Raw genomic sequence first — 21,195 nt, 5'->3', positions numbered from 1 at the left:
AGACTACCAAGATTAAATATTGCAATAAGAGGTGTGACCCTGGATTTGACCAAGGAGTCACTGTTTGACCAAGGCCATGATTACGCATCTTTCTTCTGTGAAGTGCTTTATAAAACGTTGAGTTGTCAAAATGAAAAACACAAGTTGCAAAGGGAAACATTTTGCTTACAATTCTTATTACATGTTTAGTACCAGTCAAGGTAATCAGTCATATTAAAAATATATAATTTAATTCTCAAATAATAATTTTGTTCATCTTTCTCCTAAAGTACACTGTCAAAAGAATTCAAAGCTGAATATAATCTGTAGCTAATGTACATATGCTGATGACAGCACAATGTTCTGAAGTGAGAGCAGAGATATTATCCTTTTATAAGAAGAAACTTGGTCCCAGGAGGAAGGAGAAAAAGAGTGAGCGAGAGCAAACATAAGAAAAAAATGCAAAGCATTATCGGAGAATCATTTCAATTGAAGGGAATGCAGCATCCACAACTTTTGGCTGACTGCTCAGAGTACCATGTATCTCCTAAATCACTGCTTCGAGTGTGTTCCCCTATAAACGCATGTTAAATTAATGTAACATAACAGTAACAATAAAGCAAAAATAACTATACAATAATTAGTGCACTGTTACCAAAAGGGTAACGAGTTCACAAATAATTAATCTATCCCCAAACTTCCAACCATCATGATTTTTAGATTTCTAGTTGGGCCTCCCCTCACAGATGTTTTGCACTCTTGCAAGCTCACCCTCCTTTCTCATAAAGAAAGGATGAGAAAAATTCACTTTGAAAAGCTTGGTGGACAACGTTTCCATTTTTCCTCGAGCACTTGGGGTTTATCCTGTAAATTCAAACGTGGGCCAGAGGAAGTCATCTCTAGGCTAGACAGTGACTGACCACTCTGTAGGAAACACTGTTTATGCCTTATTTTGTACAATATTGTAAAAAAAACATGTTTTAATAAATACACAGCCACCCCTGATTAACCATCCTCCACTGTCTCCATCCCCCCCAGTATGGCCAAAATCTTGTCACACCCTCTTTGGGTGTAATCCCCATGGTCACTTGGTTCTCAAAGTTTCCAGAGCGCTGTGTCATCAGGGAGCATGCGGTCTGTCCTACGTGGCAAATGTCCTGTGTTTTAAGTACCAGTGGGTCCTTCTCCAGCGTCGCGGAGGCTCCGTCTTCAAGGATGAAGACAGCTTTTCTTAGCTGCCCTGTGACAACTGGGTTTCACATTTCCTGAAACTGGATCTGTGGAAGGAGTCTCTGAAATTAAGGAGAGAGAGAACAGAGGTAAGAAAGATCAATTAACCTTTTAAAAAGAGGGCAGGGAGAAAATCACCCACTAGAAAAGGACATCAATCACAGAGAACTCAGTAAATAAGTAAATAAGTGAAGATTCTGAGATCCCTTCACACTGCACCAGAAATAACACAGGCAGTAATTTGGCCCTGGGAAGACGGCTGGCGGAAGGCCAACAGAAAGGGTCCTGGAGAGGTCAAGGAGAAGGTCCAGGGAGGATCAGGATGGGAGCAGAACGGATCGCACTCTGGTGGTTTCTCTGATTCCAGGCCCCGCTCCCACCCTCAGAGTTTCCGCAGCTCACCGAGTGCTGCAGAGCGTGTCTGCTGGGCCCCAAGCGCTATCCTGTTATCCTCTTTTTCCCGGTTCTTACCTCTTCTGACTCTCAACTCTGAATATTGGCTTGTAGAGTTCTGGAATTTTCCGCTCGATCATTGGCCTGAGGTTCTCTTTCAGCTTGCCATAGTTCTTTCTGAGTTCCTGCTGATATTCCTTCTGGTCTGCTGTGATCAGACGCTTGTTTTTCTCTACGGCCTCACCGCATCTGCGATGCAAATATCAGGGTAGGGGGAAAATGAGGTTTTATTTCACAGGAGTTTGAAGTGCTTAGAAATGTGGGCTGAGGGCCAGCCCGGTGGCTTAGCGGTTAAGTGCGCGTGTTCTGCTACTGGCGCCCGGGTTCGGATCCCGGGCGCGCACCGACGCACCGCTTCTCCAGCCATGCTGAGGCCGCGTCCCACATACGGCAACTAGAAGGATGTGCAACTATGACGTACAACTATCTACTGGGGGGCTTTGGGGGGAAAAAAAAAAGGAGGAGGATTGGCAATAGATGTTAGCTCAGAGCCGGTCTTCCTCAGCAAAAAGAGGAGGATTAGCACGGATGTTAGCTCAGGGCTGATCTTCCTCACAAAAAAAAAAAAAAAAAAAGAAATGTGGGCTGATGAGACTATTAGCATTTCTCGAGTACCCCTAGGAGTGTTTGCAAACTGGATGGCCTATCAGGATCACCTGTGGAGATTTTCAAAATGCAGATTTCTGCGCCCTACCTCAGACTTAATGAATCAGAATCTCTTAAGGGGCAGCACCCCAGAATTTGTATTTTTGAAAAGTTGCCTAGGCGATATTGATGCTCTCACTTGCTATGTACCAGGCACTATTCAGAGAGTTTTACATGCATTATCTGGTTAATTTCCCCAGCAAACCTGGAAAGTCAGTGTTATCTCTTTTTTTGTCCTTGAAGCTCAGAAATATTAGGTTGCTTGCCCAAGATAACACTGTAAGAAAGTGGTGGATCCACGATTCAAATTCAGGTCATTGCAGAACGGAACCTGTTCTGCTTACAAAAAACATTTTGTGATTTATGGCAACATGGCAGACGGAGCCAGTGCCCTCCAGCTCCCTCCTGCTAGATACATGTGGCAGTGCTGGGAAAGCACAGCAAAAATTTGTTAAAAGAGAAAGAGAAACCCAGGTGCCAGAAAGGAAGAGGGAAATCAGAGTGACGGCAGGAGCTGGTGCCATGGCAGCTGTCAGGACAGCCCGTTAGGATTTTAAGATTGCATATAGGTCCTGCAGGCTGGGGGAGGTAGAGTGGTTTCAATGCCCACACAAGATAAGTGATGTAGCCTTGGCCAGGGCAAAGAGGGGCTCTGGCTATGCCACCTGCATATAGTTCAGAGCCTTGAAAAGCCACCCCATCTATAAAAAGGGGTCTAGAAAAATGCTGCAAACTGTCCAGAGAGGTAGAATGGAAGCTTGCTATCAGTTTGGGGCCATTAATGGGAAAGAAAGTCACCCTGAGAAACTGAAATTCTAAGGTTGCACCACACGTGGGTATGAGTTACAAATTTACATTCCTCTCTTGTGGGTGCTCTAAGGTGAGAAATTAGAAAAAAAAAAAAAAAAAACCAGACCAAGATGATCGAAATCCCTAGGGATCAGATAGAAATAAATGTAAAGTTGTTCTGGAGGAACACTTTCTCCATCAGGGCCCACGGGCCATCCAGAAAGTGACCCCTGCCAAAGATGAACTCACAATAAAAAATTACAAACCATATGCAGAAACCAACCACCATGAGGGAGAACCAACAAGCAGAACTAGCCCAATAAAAATCAGAGATACAGGACAATGTAAAAGACCAAAGTTAATATAGAGATGTGATCAAAGATATAAAACCCATGATTAAAAAAACGAGAGTATGAAAAAAGAGATCAGGAAAATTTCAGAAAAGAACCAAATAGAACTTCTAGAAATTAAAATCTAGTCAGGAAAACAAAGAGAAAAATCTCAATGGACAGGTTAAACAATAGACACAAGTAGAGAACTCATGAACTATATGACAGATCTAAGGAAATCACTAAAGAGATATAAAAACTAAAAATATGAAAAAAATGGTTAAGAAACCTAAAGATATCATGGAGATGCCCAACCCACATCTAAAAGAATCTCTAAGGGAATGGAAAATGAGTAAGAGGCAATATTCAAAGAGATAACAGCTGATAATTTTCCAGAATTGAAAAGAGACACAAATCCTCTAATGAACAAAAACAGATCTATACCTAGCCCCACCATGGCGACACTGCAGGGCATTAAAGGTAGAATCTTTAGGGGCTGGCCCCGTGGCTTAGAGGTTGAGTATGCGTGCTTCGCTACTGGTGGTCCGGGTTCGGATCCCGGGAACGCACTGATTGTCCGCCCATGCTGAGGCGGCGTCCCACATACAGCAACTAGAAGGATGTGCAACTATGACATACAACTATCTACTGGGGCTTTGGGAAGAAAAGGGCAGAAAAGGAGGAAGATTGGCAATAGATGTTAGCTCAGGGCCGGTATTCCTCAGCAAAAAGAGGAGGATTGGCATGGATTGTTAGCTCAGGGCTGATCTTCCTCACACACACACAAAAAAGATAGAATCTTTAAAGCACATTGTGTTTGTCTAACTTGTGGACAGTTAAGCCTAGTGTTTTCACGGTCTCCCACATAGTATGGTACATACCAAAGAAGAAAATCATATTATTTACACATGATAAAGTCTTGCCTTTTATTTTATACAGTTTTACCCAAGGGAACTTGCAAATCAACAAGCCTTGAAGGGACAACATAATGGCTGAAACTTAGCCAACATACAACAATTAGTAATAATTCTATTATCCTTCAGATGAAAGGATTCCAGTGATCAGTGTGGTTTAAACTGTTTTCCTAATAGTGGTGCTAGATTTGGGTTAAGTTATGGGGATCCCCAGACCTTGTTGCCAAATCACCCCTATTACCACTGGACATAGTTTCAGGACGACAGTCAAAGGTCATCCCGAAAGAGGGTGGAATGTGGCTACAGGGCAGGGAAAGCTACATGGCCCGGGCAAAAATAAACGTATGACCACAGCTTCATCACAGAATTAGCCTGCTATAGAAGGACTTGATTTAACTCAGCCAGAAGCCAAAAGAACTCCCTTAACTGGATTTTCACCTATCTTTTCAGTTTGACATTAACTGAAGCAAATTGTAGGACACTTGGGTTACATATCAAAGGTTTCAAGGATGGGGTAGAAGGGGAGGTATATAGCCTTTGCATCCTGAGAAATCTACATCACCCCTTATTATTTTTTATTGCTTCTTAACTAACAGTTATAAGTTACTACCATGGATGAAATAAAATCAGTTTCAGGATGACTTCAAGGCACGGGTTTGTAACACTGCAGACTACAAGAGGCCTGCAGAAGCTAACTGCTAACTTGGGATATCTACTCTGACAACTTTGGGAGAATTAACTAAACTCTCTGTAGTCTTTATTATCAGAAGTAATAACAGCTAGCTAGCATACACTGATTGCTTACTATGTGCCCTAGACTGGGTTAAATGCTCAGAGCCTACCTCATAAATTATTGTAAAGATTAAATGAGTTAAACATATATAAAATGCTTAGCACAGTGCTGGCACACAGCTAAAACCTAGAACACATTGTTATTATTACTCCTGATTGACCCAGCCTGAGTAAGAAACTATCTGTTCACTATGAGAGTGACGGACTATTAGAGACTGTATATTCCAGTCTCTCGTTTTTCATAGTTGATGAAACTAAGATGCGAAGAGATGAGGTGCCCTGGTGGGAGTCACACACCTGTGGGAACAGCAGAGTCAGATGGAAATCCAGGATCCTGCTGCTCCCAGGCGATGTCTCATCAGCCCCACTGCATCTTATGGTACAAACCTTAGCGAGGCAGACAATCTCTATATTTAAATCAGACTGTTAAGTCTCTTTCCTACTCAGAAAGAGTAGGATTGATCAGGTATCTATTTGCCCCACTGAATAATGTTACACTCATCGATCACTTAATTGTGCCAAGCCCCATTCTAAGCTCTTCATATTAACTCATTTTATCCCGACACTTAACTCTAAGAGGTAGTTACCATTATTACTCCCATTTTACAGCTGGGGAAACTGAGGTTAGGTTACATACCCAAGGTCAGAGAGCTAGTTAAGGCTGAGTGGATATTTGAACCCTGGCTCAAGAGCCCACATTCCTCACCCCAACACCACACATGCTGCCTAGGGAAGACACTGACCTTTCCAGCTAGAATTTAGGCATACGGCCTTGGTCTCAAGTTGTAACTATTCTCTCTGGAGCCCCAAATTGTAGTATTCTGCCTTTCTCAGCTTCCTCCTAGTAACTTTTTAGCAAGTCTCCACTCAGGGCCCAAAACATCGCTACTGGAACGAGGGGAGAATCTGACAGAGATCCTGGAGAAACTGAGGAATTGGACCCATCCTCCTCCCATGACTGGAGTAATGTATATGCTCCAGGCCCCTTAAGATAAGGAAGGATCATTTGGGGGCAGGGTGTGAAAGGAATGTCTGGCCTCTCCACAGGAAGAGTTGCAGTGGATGTGAGAGTCCATGGGCATACCCACCTCTGCCAGGCCCATCCCAGTGGCTTTCTCCAATATTCTCCCCTTCATTTCCTCCCTCCCAGCCCGACCACTACCAGACCCCAGATCCCAAGGGCAGCCTGTCCCAATGGAGGACTAGTTTAAATCCTGGTTCTGCCACTTACTTGCTGTGTGACCTTGGGCTAATCACAACCTCCTTCAACCTCATGTCCTTCATCTATAAAACGGGTTTATGGGCATGAAATGGTGTCAGGTATGTGAGGTCCTAAGTGAGCGGCTGCCACGGGGGAGGGCTGCTCAGTCAGTGTTGCCTGCCTTTCCTAGAGGAAAGTAGGGGTTACAGCCCATCGGAAGGCACTCATCTCATGTGGCCCCGTCACTGCAGATGGGGAGGCGCGGGAGATTGAGAGTGCACAGCATTGTGGGGGCAGGGGGGGGCACCCCAGGGCAGACAAGGAGCAGTGGCTGGGCCTTCCTGCTGTCCCCTGAGCCACCTCTACCTCCCCTTGTTGGGCCTGTGTGGTTGCCTCCCTCGAGGAAGGCACAGTGGCCCTTTTTCCTCCTCCTCAGGCCAGATGTGGGAAGGGAGGGGAGCTAGATTGGAGCTATGGGCTTGGGAAGGTGTCCAATCTCACATCTGACACCCGGAAGCAGGTTCTGAGGACCTACTGAACACACTAGAACTCAGGTGGGGGTGGGAGTCCCCAGATCAGACCGTAGGTTGGTCTTTAGTGGTTGGTTCACATTACACTGGCTTCAACCTCCTTCAGGCCCTGGGCTCCTGTCCTGAAGAGTCCTGAGCCCTGGGTTTCCAATGATTGTATCACATTTGCTAATTCGGTATCAGCCCCAGCAACCCTCGGGCATGGTGCCCCCTTCCCACAGGGAGAGGAAAAAGTGAAAAAAAAAAAAAAAAAGTGAGTGAAAGGAAAAGCACTGAGGACCAAGAGCTTGTTGGAGGGAGTTGGGGGGTGGAGCAAGAGAGGGGGACAGAATCACACTGTAACAAAAACGGATTTTTTTTTCTCTTTAGAATCATTGCAGAGGGGATGGAGAGGGGGAAGAGCTGTGTGTGTGTGTGTGTGTGTGTGTGTGTGTGTGTGTGTAAGCTGCTCTGCTTGGCTCTCAGTTTCTGTCAAGCATCCTTGGCCCACTAACTCAGGTCTCTGTGACCCTGGAAAAGTGACAAAAGTCACTCATATGTCCCCATAGTCGACCTGCTTCTGAGCCACCCCTCATGATCTTGAAGGCTTTGTTTTCCCACCAAATATTCAGATCTCTTTCTACCTCCTGTATCGGTTCTCACCTACACTATACACATTTGTTCTCCGTTGGCCACTTGAGCAAATTCCCTCTCCCTCATCTTCACAGAACTTAACTCCAGCTTATAACACCACCGCCCAACCCCGTTTTCTGACTCTCTGACCACATGTGCAGTGGACCCTCTCTGGGGGTATCTGAAACTGCTTCTCTTAAAGGCAGTGTGTGACTGGTGTCATTGTGTACTACTATATTTTGTTTAAATATAAAAATAAATTTAAAAATCACTTAGTCTTTATAGGAATAGTTATAGGAAAGTTCAGGTAATATTATGGACTGAATGTATCTGTCCCCCCAAAATTGAAGCCCTAAACACCCCCCCCCAATTTGACGGTATTTAGAGGAGGAGTTTAGGTTTAAATTAGGCCACGATGGGATAAGTGCACTTGTAAGAAGAAATACCAGAGAGCTTTCTTCCTCTTCCTCTCTGCTGTGTGAGGATACAGTGAGAAGGTGGCCGTTTACAAGCCAGTAAGAGGGTCTCCCCTGGAACTGAATCTGCTGGCACCTTAATCCTGGCCTTCCCAGCCTCTGCACTGTGTGAAATCAATGTCTGTTGTTCAAGCCACTCAGTCTATGGTATTTCATTGTAGCAGCCCAAGCTGACTAAGAAATATAAGAAGAAGAAATTGGCACAGGTTGCAGTGTCTAAAATGGTTTGGGTGCTTTGGGGGGGGCAGTGGAGGGAAAAAGAATGTTGTATCTCTCCATCTTGCCTTCTGAAACTGTGAGGTACTTTTTCTTATCTCAGCAAAAGGCAGGAAGGGATTGAGGTCCCAACTTGGCAGCCATCTGAAGAGCCCAGGACTGGCGGGAGAAGCATCAGCTACAGCAGGTCAGCCTGCCAGGTTCTTTATGGCTGTATCCGGTTCCGCCACAGCTGAGGCAGAAAGGCCATTGCCCAGCAGCGGGACCTGGCTCAGTGCACCTGGCAAGGGTACATTTCCGCTATTAGCAATCAGCATCGGAAGGCTCACTATGTTCACCTTGGAAATCGGGGCTTATCGACCAACACTCCAAGTCTGCTGAGAAGCTGGAGCTCACTCCAGGGAAAACCTGAGAGCTGTTCAACCCCGGACATTTTCCACTCCTGCACCACCTTGGCTGTCTGGGAGCCGGGGGGCGGGGGGGGGGGATACACGGGTGCAAACAACTTGATAAAATAGTTAGTCTAGTCATTAAAAAGCTATAACTTTAATGGACTTGAGAAGAAATTAAGCAATGGAGAAAGGAAGGTTTCCTCACCTGGTTGTACTGAGGGTGTAATTTACAGACCATCACATTCACTCATTTTAAATGTACAGTTTGATGAGTTTTAGTGGATTTATACAGTTATGCAACCTTCGCAATTGCTCTCACTACCTTTGGTCTATGTGAAATAAAGTGGAAGGAAAGTCAACCTCTAGTTGCACCCAGAGATGAAATAGTGAGCAGCAGCGTTGTTTTGCCTGTAGCCTTGTCCCACTTGTACTGGGACTTCATCCTTGCACATGTGTAGCACGGTGCCTGGCACAAAGTACGGGCTCAGTAAGTATTTGCTGAGTGAATGAATGAACTCACATCTATAGTCAGTTCAGCAGTGCAGCAGTTTGAGCACGTTTGCTGTTTTGCAGGGAGGAAAGGAAAGGAAAAGAGGTGAGTGACAACAGGCATGGCCTGAAGGATAAAGCCACTAGGGGGGCAGGGGTGGGAAGGAGGAGGAGAAAATGTTTGAGGGAGGCAATCAAGCAACCTCTACAGCGTTATAGCCTCTACTCAAGTTTGGTCCCATCCAGCAGCATCAGCATCACCTGGGTGCCTGTTAGAAATGCAGCGTCTCAGGCCCACCCCAGACACACAAAATCAGAATGTGTATTTTGACAAGATCCCCAGGTCATTTGTTTGCACAGGGAAGTTTGAGAAGCACTGTTAGATATTCTTGCGGCTTTCCTAGAACAATGGGGCAGCCCAACTGGCACTGGGGAAGGTGGGATGATAGCCTGCTTTCCCATGGGAATCACCATTAGAAGGGCCGGAGAACATTTTAAACGGTGAATTTGATTTTGAAAATCAGGCAGTTTTGCAGGCCATCAGGGGGGAAAGAGAACGTCACCATCCAAAGTCTAACGCATGACTTATTTAAAGGACCATCCCTGGAAAACCCCTTTCCTTTTATATATCTTGCCTGGAACAGTTTTACTCAGCCCTAGTTCTCTTTGTAGTCACTTGTCCTGGGGCTGGAGCTAATTAAAAATGTGTGTTCAATAGGGATTTTATAAGTACATTTTAACTAAGAAACAAAAGTCATGGCTTCTCTTAACAAGCTTCCTTTTACATTTAAATTCTACTCAGAGCTCCATTTACCAGTACCACTGTCTTTCCACCTCGTCCTAGCATGCTCAACGAGAACACGCTGCTCTTGCCAACTCAGAGGAGCCCAGAGGCATCATGGACATGCTTGCCTCTGAGTCTTGTCATGTTGGTCACTTGACCAGTAATGGCTCCCTCTTCCCGCTACCCCCTTTCTTCCACCTATATATTCAAGACAAGGTTTAAGTGATGTTTTCTACAAAGTCTTCCCCAGCCGTTCCAGCCTGTAACTGACTGTTCTTTTCTGAACTCTATAGCCCTGTATTTACTTCACTCTTAACAGTTCTTAGCCCATGCTGCATTGTGTTATTATGTAGCCACGCAGATATGTATCCTGTCGTCAGGAGGAGGAACACCCAGCTCCTGTACTCCCACAACTAATATCATACCTGGGTCATAGTGCATGCTCATTAAACATTTCATAGATCCTTTCCAGAGAGGCCCGGGCCACTTCCTACTTCAGGGGCCTTCAACCATAACTAATTTTAAATGAAGATATGTGGAAAGTAAATAGATCATAAAAATTCCTCTGATATTTTTGTAGCCTTTTGATCTATGAAAATGCACTGCTTACTGAAAAAAATCTAGCTTTTGTGTAATGTCAGAATTGCTATCAAATACAGGAAATGATTCAAATACCAAAACATTAATAAATATAACCTCTGTGTCTGCATGTATGTGTGCATATGCCCACACACTCATACACAGCCACACACACACACCCTATTACCAAGCAGCTGTGATTCACTGCAGGACCAAGTGTGTCTCCTCTGTACACAGCAAATTTGCATACATCTCATCAAAGCCTGTGAAGAAGGAGGTATCTCTAACCCCACCCAACACTAGCATCCCGATGAGTTTTCACTGAATTTAGCAAACTTTAACTTGTAGCCTCCTTTATGCCCATCTGCCAAGTAAGGATATTCTTACACTTTATATGCTGCTCCAAGGTTCTGGATGAAAAGAAATATTGGCACACATTTTTCTGATGTCCTCTCTTATGAGTGAAATGCCATCACATCCTTTATAATCATTCTTTTTAGGGCCACAGGAGACCCAACATAGCTGTCTGTATACTGCAACAGCTTGCAAGACATTGCCCAAAGACTGGCTTCCTATCCAGGCTGGACAGGCTGCTCTTGGAGCCAGTTCCTTTGCAGAATTCAGGAGCAGAGATGAAGCTTGTCTGACAGTGGGAAGTGCCATAGAGATAATGCCTTTGAAAAAGCCCAGTTTTAGAATCTTGCCTTTATCTCCTGATGTCTATCTTCACATTTCTAAAAATAAGTTACTGCATGATATGGGAAATTATGAAGACTGCCGATGCCAAGAACCTCTCAGACTCTAACACGTCAGTGGACCATCAACATGGATGGAAGCGTGGGCTATTTAAAGTCAGAAGACCTGGGTTTGAACTCAACTCTGCTACTAACCAGCTGTGTGACCTTAAGTAAAATCATCTCCCATCTCTGAACCTCTGTTGCCTCTTTTGTAAGATGAGGATGGTGATAATACCTGTTTTACAATGTGATTGTGAGGCACATGGGAGATGATAGACACGAAAGCACTCGACAGTTGAAGCGTGAGTTACGTGTTAGTACTGTAAGTAGTACTGCTCTACTGCAGTGGTTCTCAAACTCGAACGTGCATCAGAATCCCCTGGAGGCCTTGTGGAAACACAGGTTGCTGGGCCCATCTCTGGAGATTCTGATTCAGTAGGTCTGGTTGGTGCCTGAGAATCTGCCTTCCTAGCAAATTTCGCAGGTGATGCTGAAGCTGCTGCTCTGGGGACCACACTTTGAGAAGCACAGGTCTACTGAATTCCCAGCCATTTTCCTCCTTACCGCATTATGAACTCCTTAAAACATAACCGCAACTTGTTGTGATGTCGATAGAGTTTGGGGTCAGCTGGAATTTCGGCCAAAAACACTTGGGCTACCTCCAGTGGTCCCTGATGGAAAAAGTAAAAAACAATACTGATGTTGGAAAAAAATCAAATCACTTGAGAGAAAATGCCTTTGAACATTTAATTTTGTAGTTAGTTTGACCAGAACAAAAAATCAAGGAAGGTCTTGAATATCTCAGAAAAGCTTTGATTCCTTAGAGGAGTCTGCAGTTTCAGGAGAATACTCAGAAGTATAAATGTATTTTTTAATCAAATACTAATAATAAGGTTTCCTTCATATAGAAAGGTAACTACTACATCACAGGGTATGTGCTTTGAGTTGCTTTTATAAAAATGGGGATTGTCTTGATCCATCCATTCATATTCACTTCTCTAGTTGCTTGAGTGGTGAGCACCATTTTGTGTAATTGCTGGCTTGAACCAGAGATAAGAGATATGCATAGTACATATGTAGTCCATGGTTGTGGGCTTATAAAGTCTTCCATTTTCACCAAAGGACTGGCACTTACTAAAGCAAAAGCTTCCTAACATTTTCTAATATTGGAAATATAACAGTTGTTTCTCCTCTCTGCTATTTCTGTTCCCTTGATGTTAAGTGGACACAGAATTTTTGCAGGGGAGTCCAATTGTGCTGATTGAGGAAAGAGTCACAATACTCATTGAGTTTTTGACTATGGAGATGTGGACAAGAGCAGATCTAGATCTGAAATTAAGGAGGCACACTGGACAGAGAATACTAAGCTAATACTCTTTCCATCTGAGACTGGTTTATTTCCAAGCTGAACTTGGGAGTTAGGATTCTAATGGGTCTGAGAAGGTCCAGTCTGGTCTTAAGTGGTCCAAGAAGCCTGGTCCTAGGTCACTCCTAGTTAGCAAGGCCGCCTGCATGCTGGGTTCATTGGTGACTGACCCAGCAGATGGATGTTCTAGATCCTCTCCCCTGTCTCCTACAGGCATCCTTAGATTAGTCTCAAGCCCTGCAATGACTCTGCCTAAATTGGACATGACCAAGAACTCTTCAACAGGACCCCAGATCTGGATCATATTGCTAGGTTTGATCCTAAGTGAAGACTTCTCCAAGAAAACGGTACTCCTTAGACATGGTCCACTCATTTCCAGGATTTCTTTTCTACCTTGGGTTGCTACATGAAGCAGAAGAGTCCTCCTCAAAGTCTTCTAAATTTCACAATGTTCAGTCTAAATTTAGGAACATCATTTGTATGTTGATCAGACTGCTCATCAACAGGAAGGAGGATGCAGACATATAATGAAAATCTAAATAACAAGAACCAGAGGAGCTGCCCACCAGTTGGTTTTGCTCACCTGGTTTACAGTAGCTCCGACGGAGCCCTGTAGCACCATCTGAAGCATCTTGGCATCAGGGGGCTCCTGGTTAACGGCAACTGCTAACTGCAGGGTCTTCTTTTTCATATCTTCAATGGCAACTTCGATCGGTGTCAAAACAAACTGAACATAAGACATAAATGTGGGGAAATTATTGTTTGGTCTTACAAGCCATGGACAAACCTGGAGCTATGATGAAGAGGGCACCTGGATTTGAAGACGCAGCTAAGGAGGCTTTCAGAGTAATAAAATTATCTGGACATGTTAAGAGGAAGGAAGGGCCTAACATTTCTTGAGTACTTGTGTCCCAGGACTTTATATACATTTATCACTTACTCCTTTAAACAACCTCTGTATTCTCTCCATTTTATAGTCAAAGAGGGATTTGTAAGGTTAAGTAAGTGCCACAAAATGACACAAGTAGTAAGTGGGGAGGTCAGAATTTGATCAGAATGATGTCTACATTCAAAATCCATGTTCTTTCTACACTGTTAGGTTTCCTTTCCTGTTACTGAACAAGTTACTTGACTTACAATTGGGAAAGCATCCAAGATTTTCTTCCCCACCATAACACAAGATTTTGGCATCATGTGTGCCTTCTCCAACTCACCGTAAAGTGAATTCCTAGTAAACAGAATTATCTTAACAGTCAATCTGCTAATTGCTAAATTCTGCTTATTTGGAGTCTTCCTGAATGTTATGGGTGGAGTCATGTCCCCTCAAAATTCATCTACTGAAGTCTTAATCCCCAGTACCCCAGAATGTGACCTTATTTGAGACAGGGTCTTCATAGATGTAACCATGTTAAAAGGAGGTTGTTAGGATGGGCCCTAATCCAACTTGACCTATGTCCCTATTAGAAGAGGAAATTTGGACACAGAGACATGCATAGAGGGAAGACGATGTGAAGCGACATAGGGAGAAGGTGGCCATCTACATGCCAAGGAGAGAGGCCTGGAACAGATCCTTCCTTCGCTTACAGCCCTCAGAAGGAACCCACTGTGCCAACACCTTGATTTTTGACTTCTGGCCTCTAGAACTGTGAGACAATAAATTTCTGTTGTCTAAGCCACCCAGTCTATGGTACTTTGTATGGCAGCCCTAGCAAATTAACACACTGAGATTCTCAGGGAACTACAAACAGGCAAGAAAAATTTGTGAGGACTCTTACTGGGACCATGAGTTTATTTCTGTGCTATGCCTACATGTCCTAGTGTTCAAAAGTCCAAAACAATAAGAAATAGAGCAGATGCCTTTTATACCAGTCTCCTCTTAACTGAGTCACTATTCAGGCTTTCTCTTCCCTCTGTGAACCCCACTCTCTGATGTGGTTGCTGAATACTCTAGTTGGTGGGCTTCTCTCCAGTAAGCTCGGTCACTTCTGCTCCTGCCTGATGAGGTGTGTATTCACCACAGTTTATCTGTGTTTGTTCATCAACTTGATTATGCCTGTTATACTTGTTATTTTAATGACCTAATCTAACTAAATAATGCATAAACTGATGAAGGATGGGTGTGGAAAGAACAAGAGTTGTTTCAATGAAAACCATGCTGAATGCTTGGGCAAGACATGAAAGTGAGTTGCTATAAAGATTCCTGTCATATTAGGTGTGCGCAATACAACTGTAAAAGGCTAGGGGCAAAACATAATAAAAATCTGCAAGGATTCTGCTCTCATATTGTTTAATGAGAATATCACGGACAGTGCATTATGGGTGGGGTTTATACGGGAAAGACGATGCTGAATTGTGATCAGCCAACCTAAAATCGCAGAGAAGGCTGTGCCCCTATATAAAATGAATGACAAATAAATGTACACGTATGGGTTTTAAAGTAAAATAAAATATTTATGGTATGTCTAATTTTGAGCGATTCTGTGGCTTGAGACACTTTCTTTTTTTTTTTTTTTTTTATAATTTTCTTTCTTTCTTTCTTTTCCTCCAAAGCCCCAGTAGATAGTTGTAAGTCGTAGTTGCAAATCCTTCTAGTTGCTGTATGTGGGACGTGGCCTCAGCATGGCCGGAGAAGCGGTGCGTCGGTGCTCACCCGGGATGCGAACCCGGGCCGCCAGCAGCGGAGCGCGCGCACTTAACCGCTAAGCCACGGGGCTGGCCCTTGAGACACTTTCTTGATCAGTCCCATTACAATGGATTAGAAGTCTTCTACTCTACACAGAACCAGAGAAGGGAAAGGGATCTTCCCTGTCAATGCATAGAGGAGGAAACTGACTAAAGATAAGTGACTTGTACAAAGCCACAGGAGGAAGCTGGGACTAGAAGTCAGCTTGTCTCCTTGTCTACCTTGCACGGTGCCCTCCCTCCAGCTCACCACCAACACCAACTCATTGCAGCTGCTCGTTGGCTCTTCCTGTCTCTAATAATTAACGACACAACTATGCCTGAATCACCTGTAAGCTTTTAAGTATAGAAAAAGTCAATATAAAATAAAAATTAAAATATATATTTCATAGAACTTATCATTAACATATAAATGTTAAATATTATAATTATGTAAATGTATTTATATTAAAGATATAACTAAAATATAAAATATTTAAATATACAGTAGCACTATAAAATACGTAGCTGCCTAAACGGGATTCCTGGCACCACGAGGGTGAGAGGACAACCCCCATTATCATATTTCAAGTGTGGCCCTTCTAGATTTTCACTCCAGTCTGCACAAAGGAGCACGAAGGAGGTTTGTGTGTCATCCTGGAAGGTTACGCAGGCCCACTTGTTCAACGGCGGCCTCAGTCCAGAGCCCATTCCCCCCGGGGCCATTACCTCCTCCTTCTGGATGACGCTGATCCTGGTCTTGATGTAGGGGAAGGCGTGCATGGTGGTCAGGACGGTGTTCCGCCGGTACTGCTCATGCAATTCTCCCCGAGGCCGCCCCTCCAGGGTGAAAGGGGTGGTGTACATGAACCGCCGTAGATTAAAATTCTTCTCAAAGTAGGTTACCCTGTCTTTCATCTCATACTCATCAAAGTAGGGCTCCACAAAAGTGATCTGTATGTAGGCCTGAAGGGGAAAAGGTAGGGGAAGGAAGAGATGAGCTATTCTGCAAACAACCACCCAGGATGCACAGGAGGGGCATGCTGGAACCCACACACAGCACCCCCCACTGAGTTCACAAAAGCCACAGAAGCTGAGAGCATCAGGCGAGACTTCAGCCATCCGCCATCCCTCCTCTCCACCCCAGGCAGGGAAAGGACTGCGAGAAGGAGAGGGGAGTGTGTCTGTGTGAAGTCAGGTCCACAAGCAGCCCCTCCCAGCAGAGCTAATGACGCAACTGAAACTTGGCATGAAAGTTTGCAATCTGCAATTCAGAAGAGACAAATTTTCCTTTTCAGAACAACCATGACCACTGCGCTCTTATTAGAATGGCCACACTAAAGAAAACTGACAACAGCAAGTGCTGACAAGGATGGAGAGCAGCTGGAACTTTCATACATGGATGGTGAGAGGGCAAATGGGACACCACTTGACAAAACAGCCTGGCAGTTTCTCATACAGTGAAATTCCACTGACTATATGACCTGGTGATCCCACTCCGACGTGTGTACTCAAGAGGAATAAAAGCTTACGTTCACACAAAAGCCTGTACACAAATGTCTATAGCAGCATTATTCCTCATAGACAAAAACTAGACACAACCCTAATGTCCCTCAAGTGGGGAATGGATAAACAAATGATGGTAGATCCATACAACAGAAGACTACTCAGCAATCAAAAGCAATAACTAACAAATGCATTGTGCTAAGTGAAAGAAGCCAGACTCAAAAGGCTGTAAGACTGCATTTATTTACTGTATGATTCTATTTACATGACAGTCTGGAAAAGGCAAAACTACTGAGACAGAATGCAGATCAGTGACTAGCAGGGGCTGGAAGTAGAGGGAGGGAATGACGACAAAGGGGCATGGGGAAATATTCTGGGGTGATGGAACTCTTCTATATCTTGGTTGCAGTGGTGGTTATATGTGTGTTCGTCAAAACTCATAGAACTAAACACCAAAAAACTTGATTTTACTGCATGTACCTCATTAAAAAATGCACACACACACAAACACACTATGAAGAAGGACACTTATCAAGAAAGAAGGCCTCTATAAAAAAAAAAGAATGACAATGACCATAGACTCTGCAGCACCCACCCACTGAAATGGATGGGTGAGGTCACTGCCCTCAGACCGTAAAGCACTGTTTAGTGTGATGAAATCTGGTTGTAATTCGGGGTTCAGATTCTCATTTAAAACTCTCACAGCCTACCGTGGGCATTATAAAAGAGGGGAAAAGAGCACCCTGTGTCAGGTATGTCACTGGCACTCTACACAGCTGTGCACAGATCATTGTGGGCACACAGACAATCCTATCTTTCAGGGACCTCGAACATTTCTGTCTGAAGCTTAGCTCAGCTCTTACCAGTTATTGCTGCAAGCCTAGACTAGGGAATGTGTCTCAAGTGAGCAAGTCTTCTGAAATATGTGGGAAAACAATCTCTTAAATTTGGCCAATTCCTCCCTTACGTGCATCATCTTCTTAATGTCCTGGAGGACAGAACTGACAGAAGAGTTTGGACTCTTCCTTTTACAGGCCTGCCAGGCGGCCACTGCTCCTCGGCCCCCCAACCCTCAATAAGACCTCGAACTTGCATTATTTGAGCAGTGTGGAAAGCTCTCTCATGGATATATCTGTCTATGAGGCGGGCTGAGCAGGAATGCATCCCCCTGTGGTATAATAAAGAATGTATCTTGTCTTTGTTTCCTGGCACAGAGCTTCAAAGCCTCTTGGAATTTCCTGAGTGATATGAGTCTCTTTGTGACTCTAATGAGGTGACTCATGCTTGTTGGGTCCCTAGATAGCTTCAGGATGGGGGGCTGGTCACCAAAAAGCCCAATCATGTGATTAGAGGGTTGGGACTCTGGGCTAGCCTGACCTCCAGGGAGAGGAAGGGGGCTGGAGACTTAAGTTCAATAATGCGGTTGATGATTTCATCAATCACGCCTACCTGGATTGATTCAACTCTGGACACTGAGGCTCAGTGGAGCTTCCTGGTAGGTGAACGTACTGACCTGACAGGAGGGTGACATGCCTGGATTCCACAAAGAGATGGCATAGAAGCTCTGGGCTCCTTCCCAGTCCTTGCCCTATGTGTACCCTTTATCATAAAACTGTAATTGTCAGTACAGCACTTTTCTGAGCTCTGTGAGTCATTCTAGTGAGTTACATAACCGGAGGGGTGCTGTGGGAACCCTCAAATTTGTAGCCATCTGGTCAGAAGTGTGGGTGGCCTGGGGGCCCCACTTGAGGCTGGTGTCTGAAGAGAGGGCAGTCTGTGGACGACTGGGCCTGTAGCTTCTGGAGTGTGACACTAACTCTGGGTGGTGAGTGTCAGAATTGTATTGCAGTACACCCAGCTGCGGCTGAGACAGAAGACACTCTCATGTGAAAAGTGAGGACACTGAAGGCCAAGCCCTTTCCACCATTCCCCCAACAGCACAGTGACCCTGCTCTTGGCTGGAAGGAATACCTGCAGCCTAAAGAAGGTGCCACCAAATGCCGTCAGTGAGAAGTCTGCCTCTTTCAACATGTTTTACATTGAGAGTTTAAAGCTTTTATAGAAAGGCAGTAAAGAGCAGTGATGAAGGGTTTGAGGATGACAAGCGTCATTTGAGTACTGGCTTTGGCACTTGCATGACCTTGGAAAGTTGCTTAACCTTTCTATACCTCAGTTTTCTCATCCGTAAAATAGGAATAACACCACCGACTTCAAAGGGCTGTTGAAGGATGAAATGAAATGATGTATGTAAAGGGCTTAAAGCAGTGCCAGGCACACATTTGGTGTTTAATAAATGGTAGCTCCGATTATGATTCTTGCCTTTGAGTATGGTTTCCTTAAGATCTAACCAAACAGTAGTGGAAGCCTAGACAAAAAAGTCTGGCTGCATTTAAATGACTTAGAGAGCCCAGAAAGAGGAGGTCATCTTATGTTCTTGGGGTAGAACAAAGGGAATCAGAGCCTGATGGTTACTTTTTACGAATTTCCCCTTACCTTGTTTGGATCCAGCTTGGTTTTGTCCACAGGAGCAGAGTCTTTTATCACCTCCACAAATTCCGCACCAAAACACTGACCATAAAATCCCTAGGCAAGAGGAACCTACTGATTATAAAGGTTATTTTAATATAATGCAACACTGTATCTCAGAGGTGGAATAAGTTTGGAACAAGTGTAAGGGAGAATTTGCTCATTTATTATTGAAAGTTCCTCTGAGCTCATGAGGCAAGGTCAGCATTTCCTGAGACAAAAATAAAAATATAAGGAAGTCCAGCATTGTAAACTGATATATGCTTCCCTATAATATGGATGCTGCCTCTAATTCAACCAACTCATCATATTTCCTGAAGCAACTCCAGGGGTGTGGCACTATTTACTTCTTGCCTTTTCTACCCTAGGAACTTGGAGGTCACCAGGCTTCCCACAATGTAAGAAACCACAGTGTACAAGAAGACAAAATATACACTTCTAGTCCTAAGTAGGGGGAACAATAGCGGGGAACCAAGTGACCTGGGGTCAATTGCTAGTTCTCCTTCTCATGAACTGAATGACTTTGGGCAAGTCACCCAACCACTCTGGGCCATGGTTCTTTGAGTCAAGTAAGGATTAATGTCTCTTGTCTCATTTGGCATGGATGGATAGTATAAGAAGCAATTTGGCAACAAAAGTGTTTTAAGTTTTACAGCCATGAAAGGGCATAAATTCAAAGCAATAGCACGAAAGCATAAGGAGTGAATCTCTGGTTAATTATTGTCAGCAGTTTGGGGGACCCCAGTTATTCAGCCTGAGAGGGTTTTGTTTTGGGGGCACCCCTTGACTTTCCTCCTGAGTTCTTAGTGCTTCGCCTTTTCAATGTCTGTGTCATTTTTTCTCATTTTTCTCTATGCTGTTTCCCTTTTTCTCCAAGAACATGCTGCTCTCTTCTGCTACATTAGATCGAATGTAAACAGTAGGCTGGATTGGGGCTGCCAGCCATGGGATGGGACACTGACTCTGATTATCCACAGAGGAATGTTCCTTGGATCAGCAGGAAGAGCTTGCTGTGCCACAGGCCAGGACATGCCTGTAGAGCATCTCCGTGTCAGAAGTGGGATGTGTTGTCCAGTGACAGCAAAACGATAGTCACAGCACTTTCTAGGGTATTTGGTAGTTTGGCCAGATTACTTCAAAGTCAAGATGATAACCTTCAAGCTGAAAAACTATTACTAAAATTTGGAAAGGGTTATAAGAAAGCACATGACATTGACTGACTTTTGGATAGTCTTGAAAATAAATATTCACCATATAAATGTACAAACTTTGATAAGCATACACAGAATCTTAAGGTAAAACTATCCAAATCTTGCTTTACCTCATGATCTCACCTAATACCTTCATATTATAAATGCAGTGTGGAAAAATTTATATAGAGATCAATGATAAATCCACGACACTTTTGGTTTTTTGGTAATGACCCACCCTAACTTGTTTTTGTAAAGTATATAATGTCAAGCACACAGAATCACTTTTCTTACCTCTAGTCTATGAGAGATCTCAGGAAGCTTGGTAATTGCAGGTTCTTTGTAAACAAATTCCTGCTCATCTAAATCTCCAAATTTGGATCCATAGAAACCAACTCGGAAGTAAGTTCCAAACATTCTCTTATGACCCTGATGAACAAAATAAGAAAACCTCTCCATAGTTATGTAATTCATGAGGATCATTGGGTTGCAAAGGGCAGGAGTCTTTTATTGCTTTGTTATAAGGCGTTTATTCCTATGGCTAATATAAACAGAAATCACTCCTTTAAAAAATTTAGTGTATATGCAATAAGCTTTGGAAATAATAACAAAAGAAATTCCATGAAAGATTTCTAGGACTTCTTTTAAGTCTCTGTAAGATTCTCACAATTCCTGGTTGTAAAGTAATTCAAGCTGCCTTCTTAGTCTGAATTCTGGTCCTGTCTATTCCCAGCACTTTTCCGTTTGGTAGGTGAGAGCTACAGCAATGATGTGCTCAAGGCAAATCACTCTCTAGAGA

The 21,195-nt window shown here is 43.9% G+C and overlaps 1 protein-coding gene across 3 annotated transcripts in view; it reads right to left on the bottom strand.

Moving 5' to 3' along the window:
- Nucleotides 1-155: 155 nt before the first annotated feature.
- The window catches only part of DOCK8 (dedicator of cytokinesis 8), a 203,806-nt gene continuing 182,766 nt past the window's right edge, over nucleotides 156-21,195 (bottom strand). For all 3 annotated transcript variants that reach the window (XM_058565710.1, XM_058565711.1, XM_058565712.1), the window contains 7 exons: nucleotides 20,691-20,825; nucleotides 19,174-19,263; nucleotides 15,904-16,140; nucleotides 13,097-13,240; nucleotides 11,712-11,818; nucleotides 1,681-1,851; nucleotides 156-1,271 (listed from right to left, as the gene is read on the bottom strand). In XM_058565710.1, coding sequence (XP_058421693.1) covers nucleotides 1,211-1,271; nucleotides 1,681-1,851; nucleotides 11,712-11,818; nucleotides 13,097-13,240; nucleotides 15,904-16,140; nucleotides 19,174-19,263; nucleotides 20,691-20,825 — 945 coding nt within the window. In that variant the 3' untranslated portion in view covers nucleotides 156-1,210. The remainder of the gene's footprint in view (nucleotides 1,272-1,680; nucleotides 1,852-11,711; nucleotides 11,819-13,096; nucleotides 13,241-15,903; nucleotides 16,141-19,173; nucleotides 19,264-20,690; nucleotides 20,826-21,195) is intronic.

Source organism: Diceros bicornis, chromosome 22 (genome assembly GCF_020826845.1).
Source record: "Diceros bicornis minor isolate mBicDic1 chromosome 22, mDicBic1.mat.cur, whole genome shotgun sequence".
In the NCBI taxonomy this organism is placed as follows: domain Eukaryota; kingdom Metazoa; phylum Chordata; class Mammalia; order Perissodactyla; family Rhinocerotidae; genus Diceros; species Diceros bicornis.
Note: the sequence above shows the minus strand (reverse complement) of the source record. Positions and strands in the feature narration are given on the sequence as shown.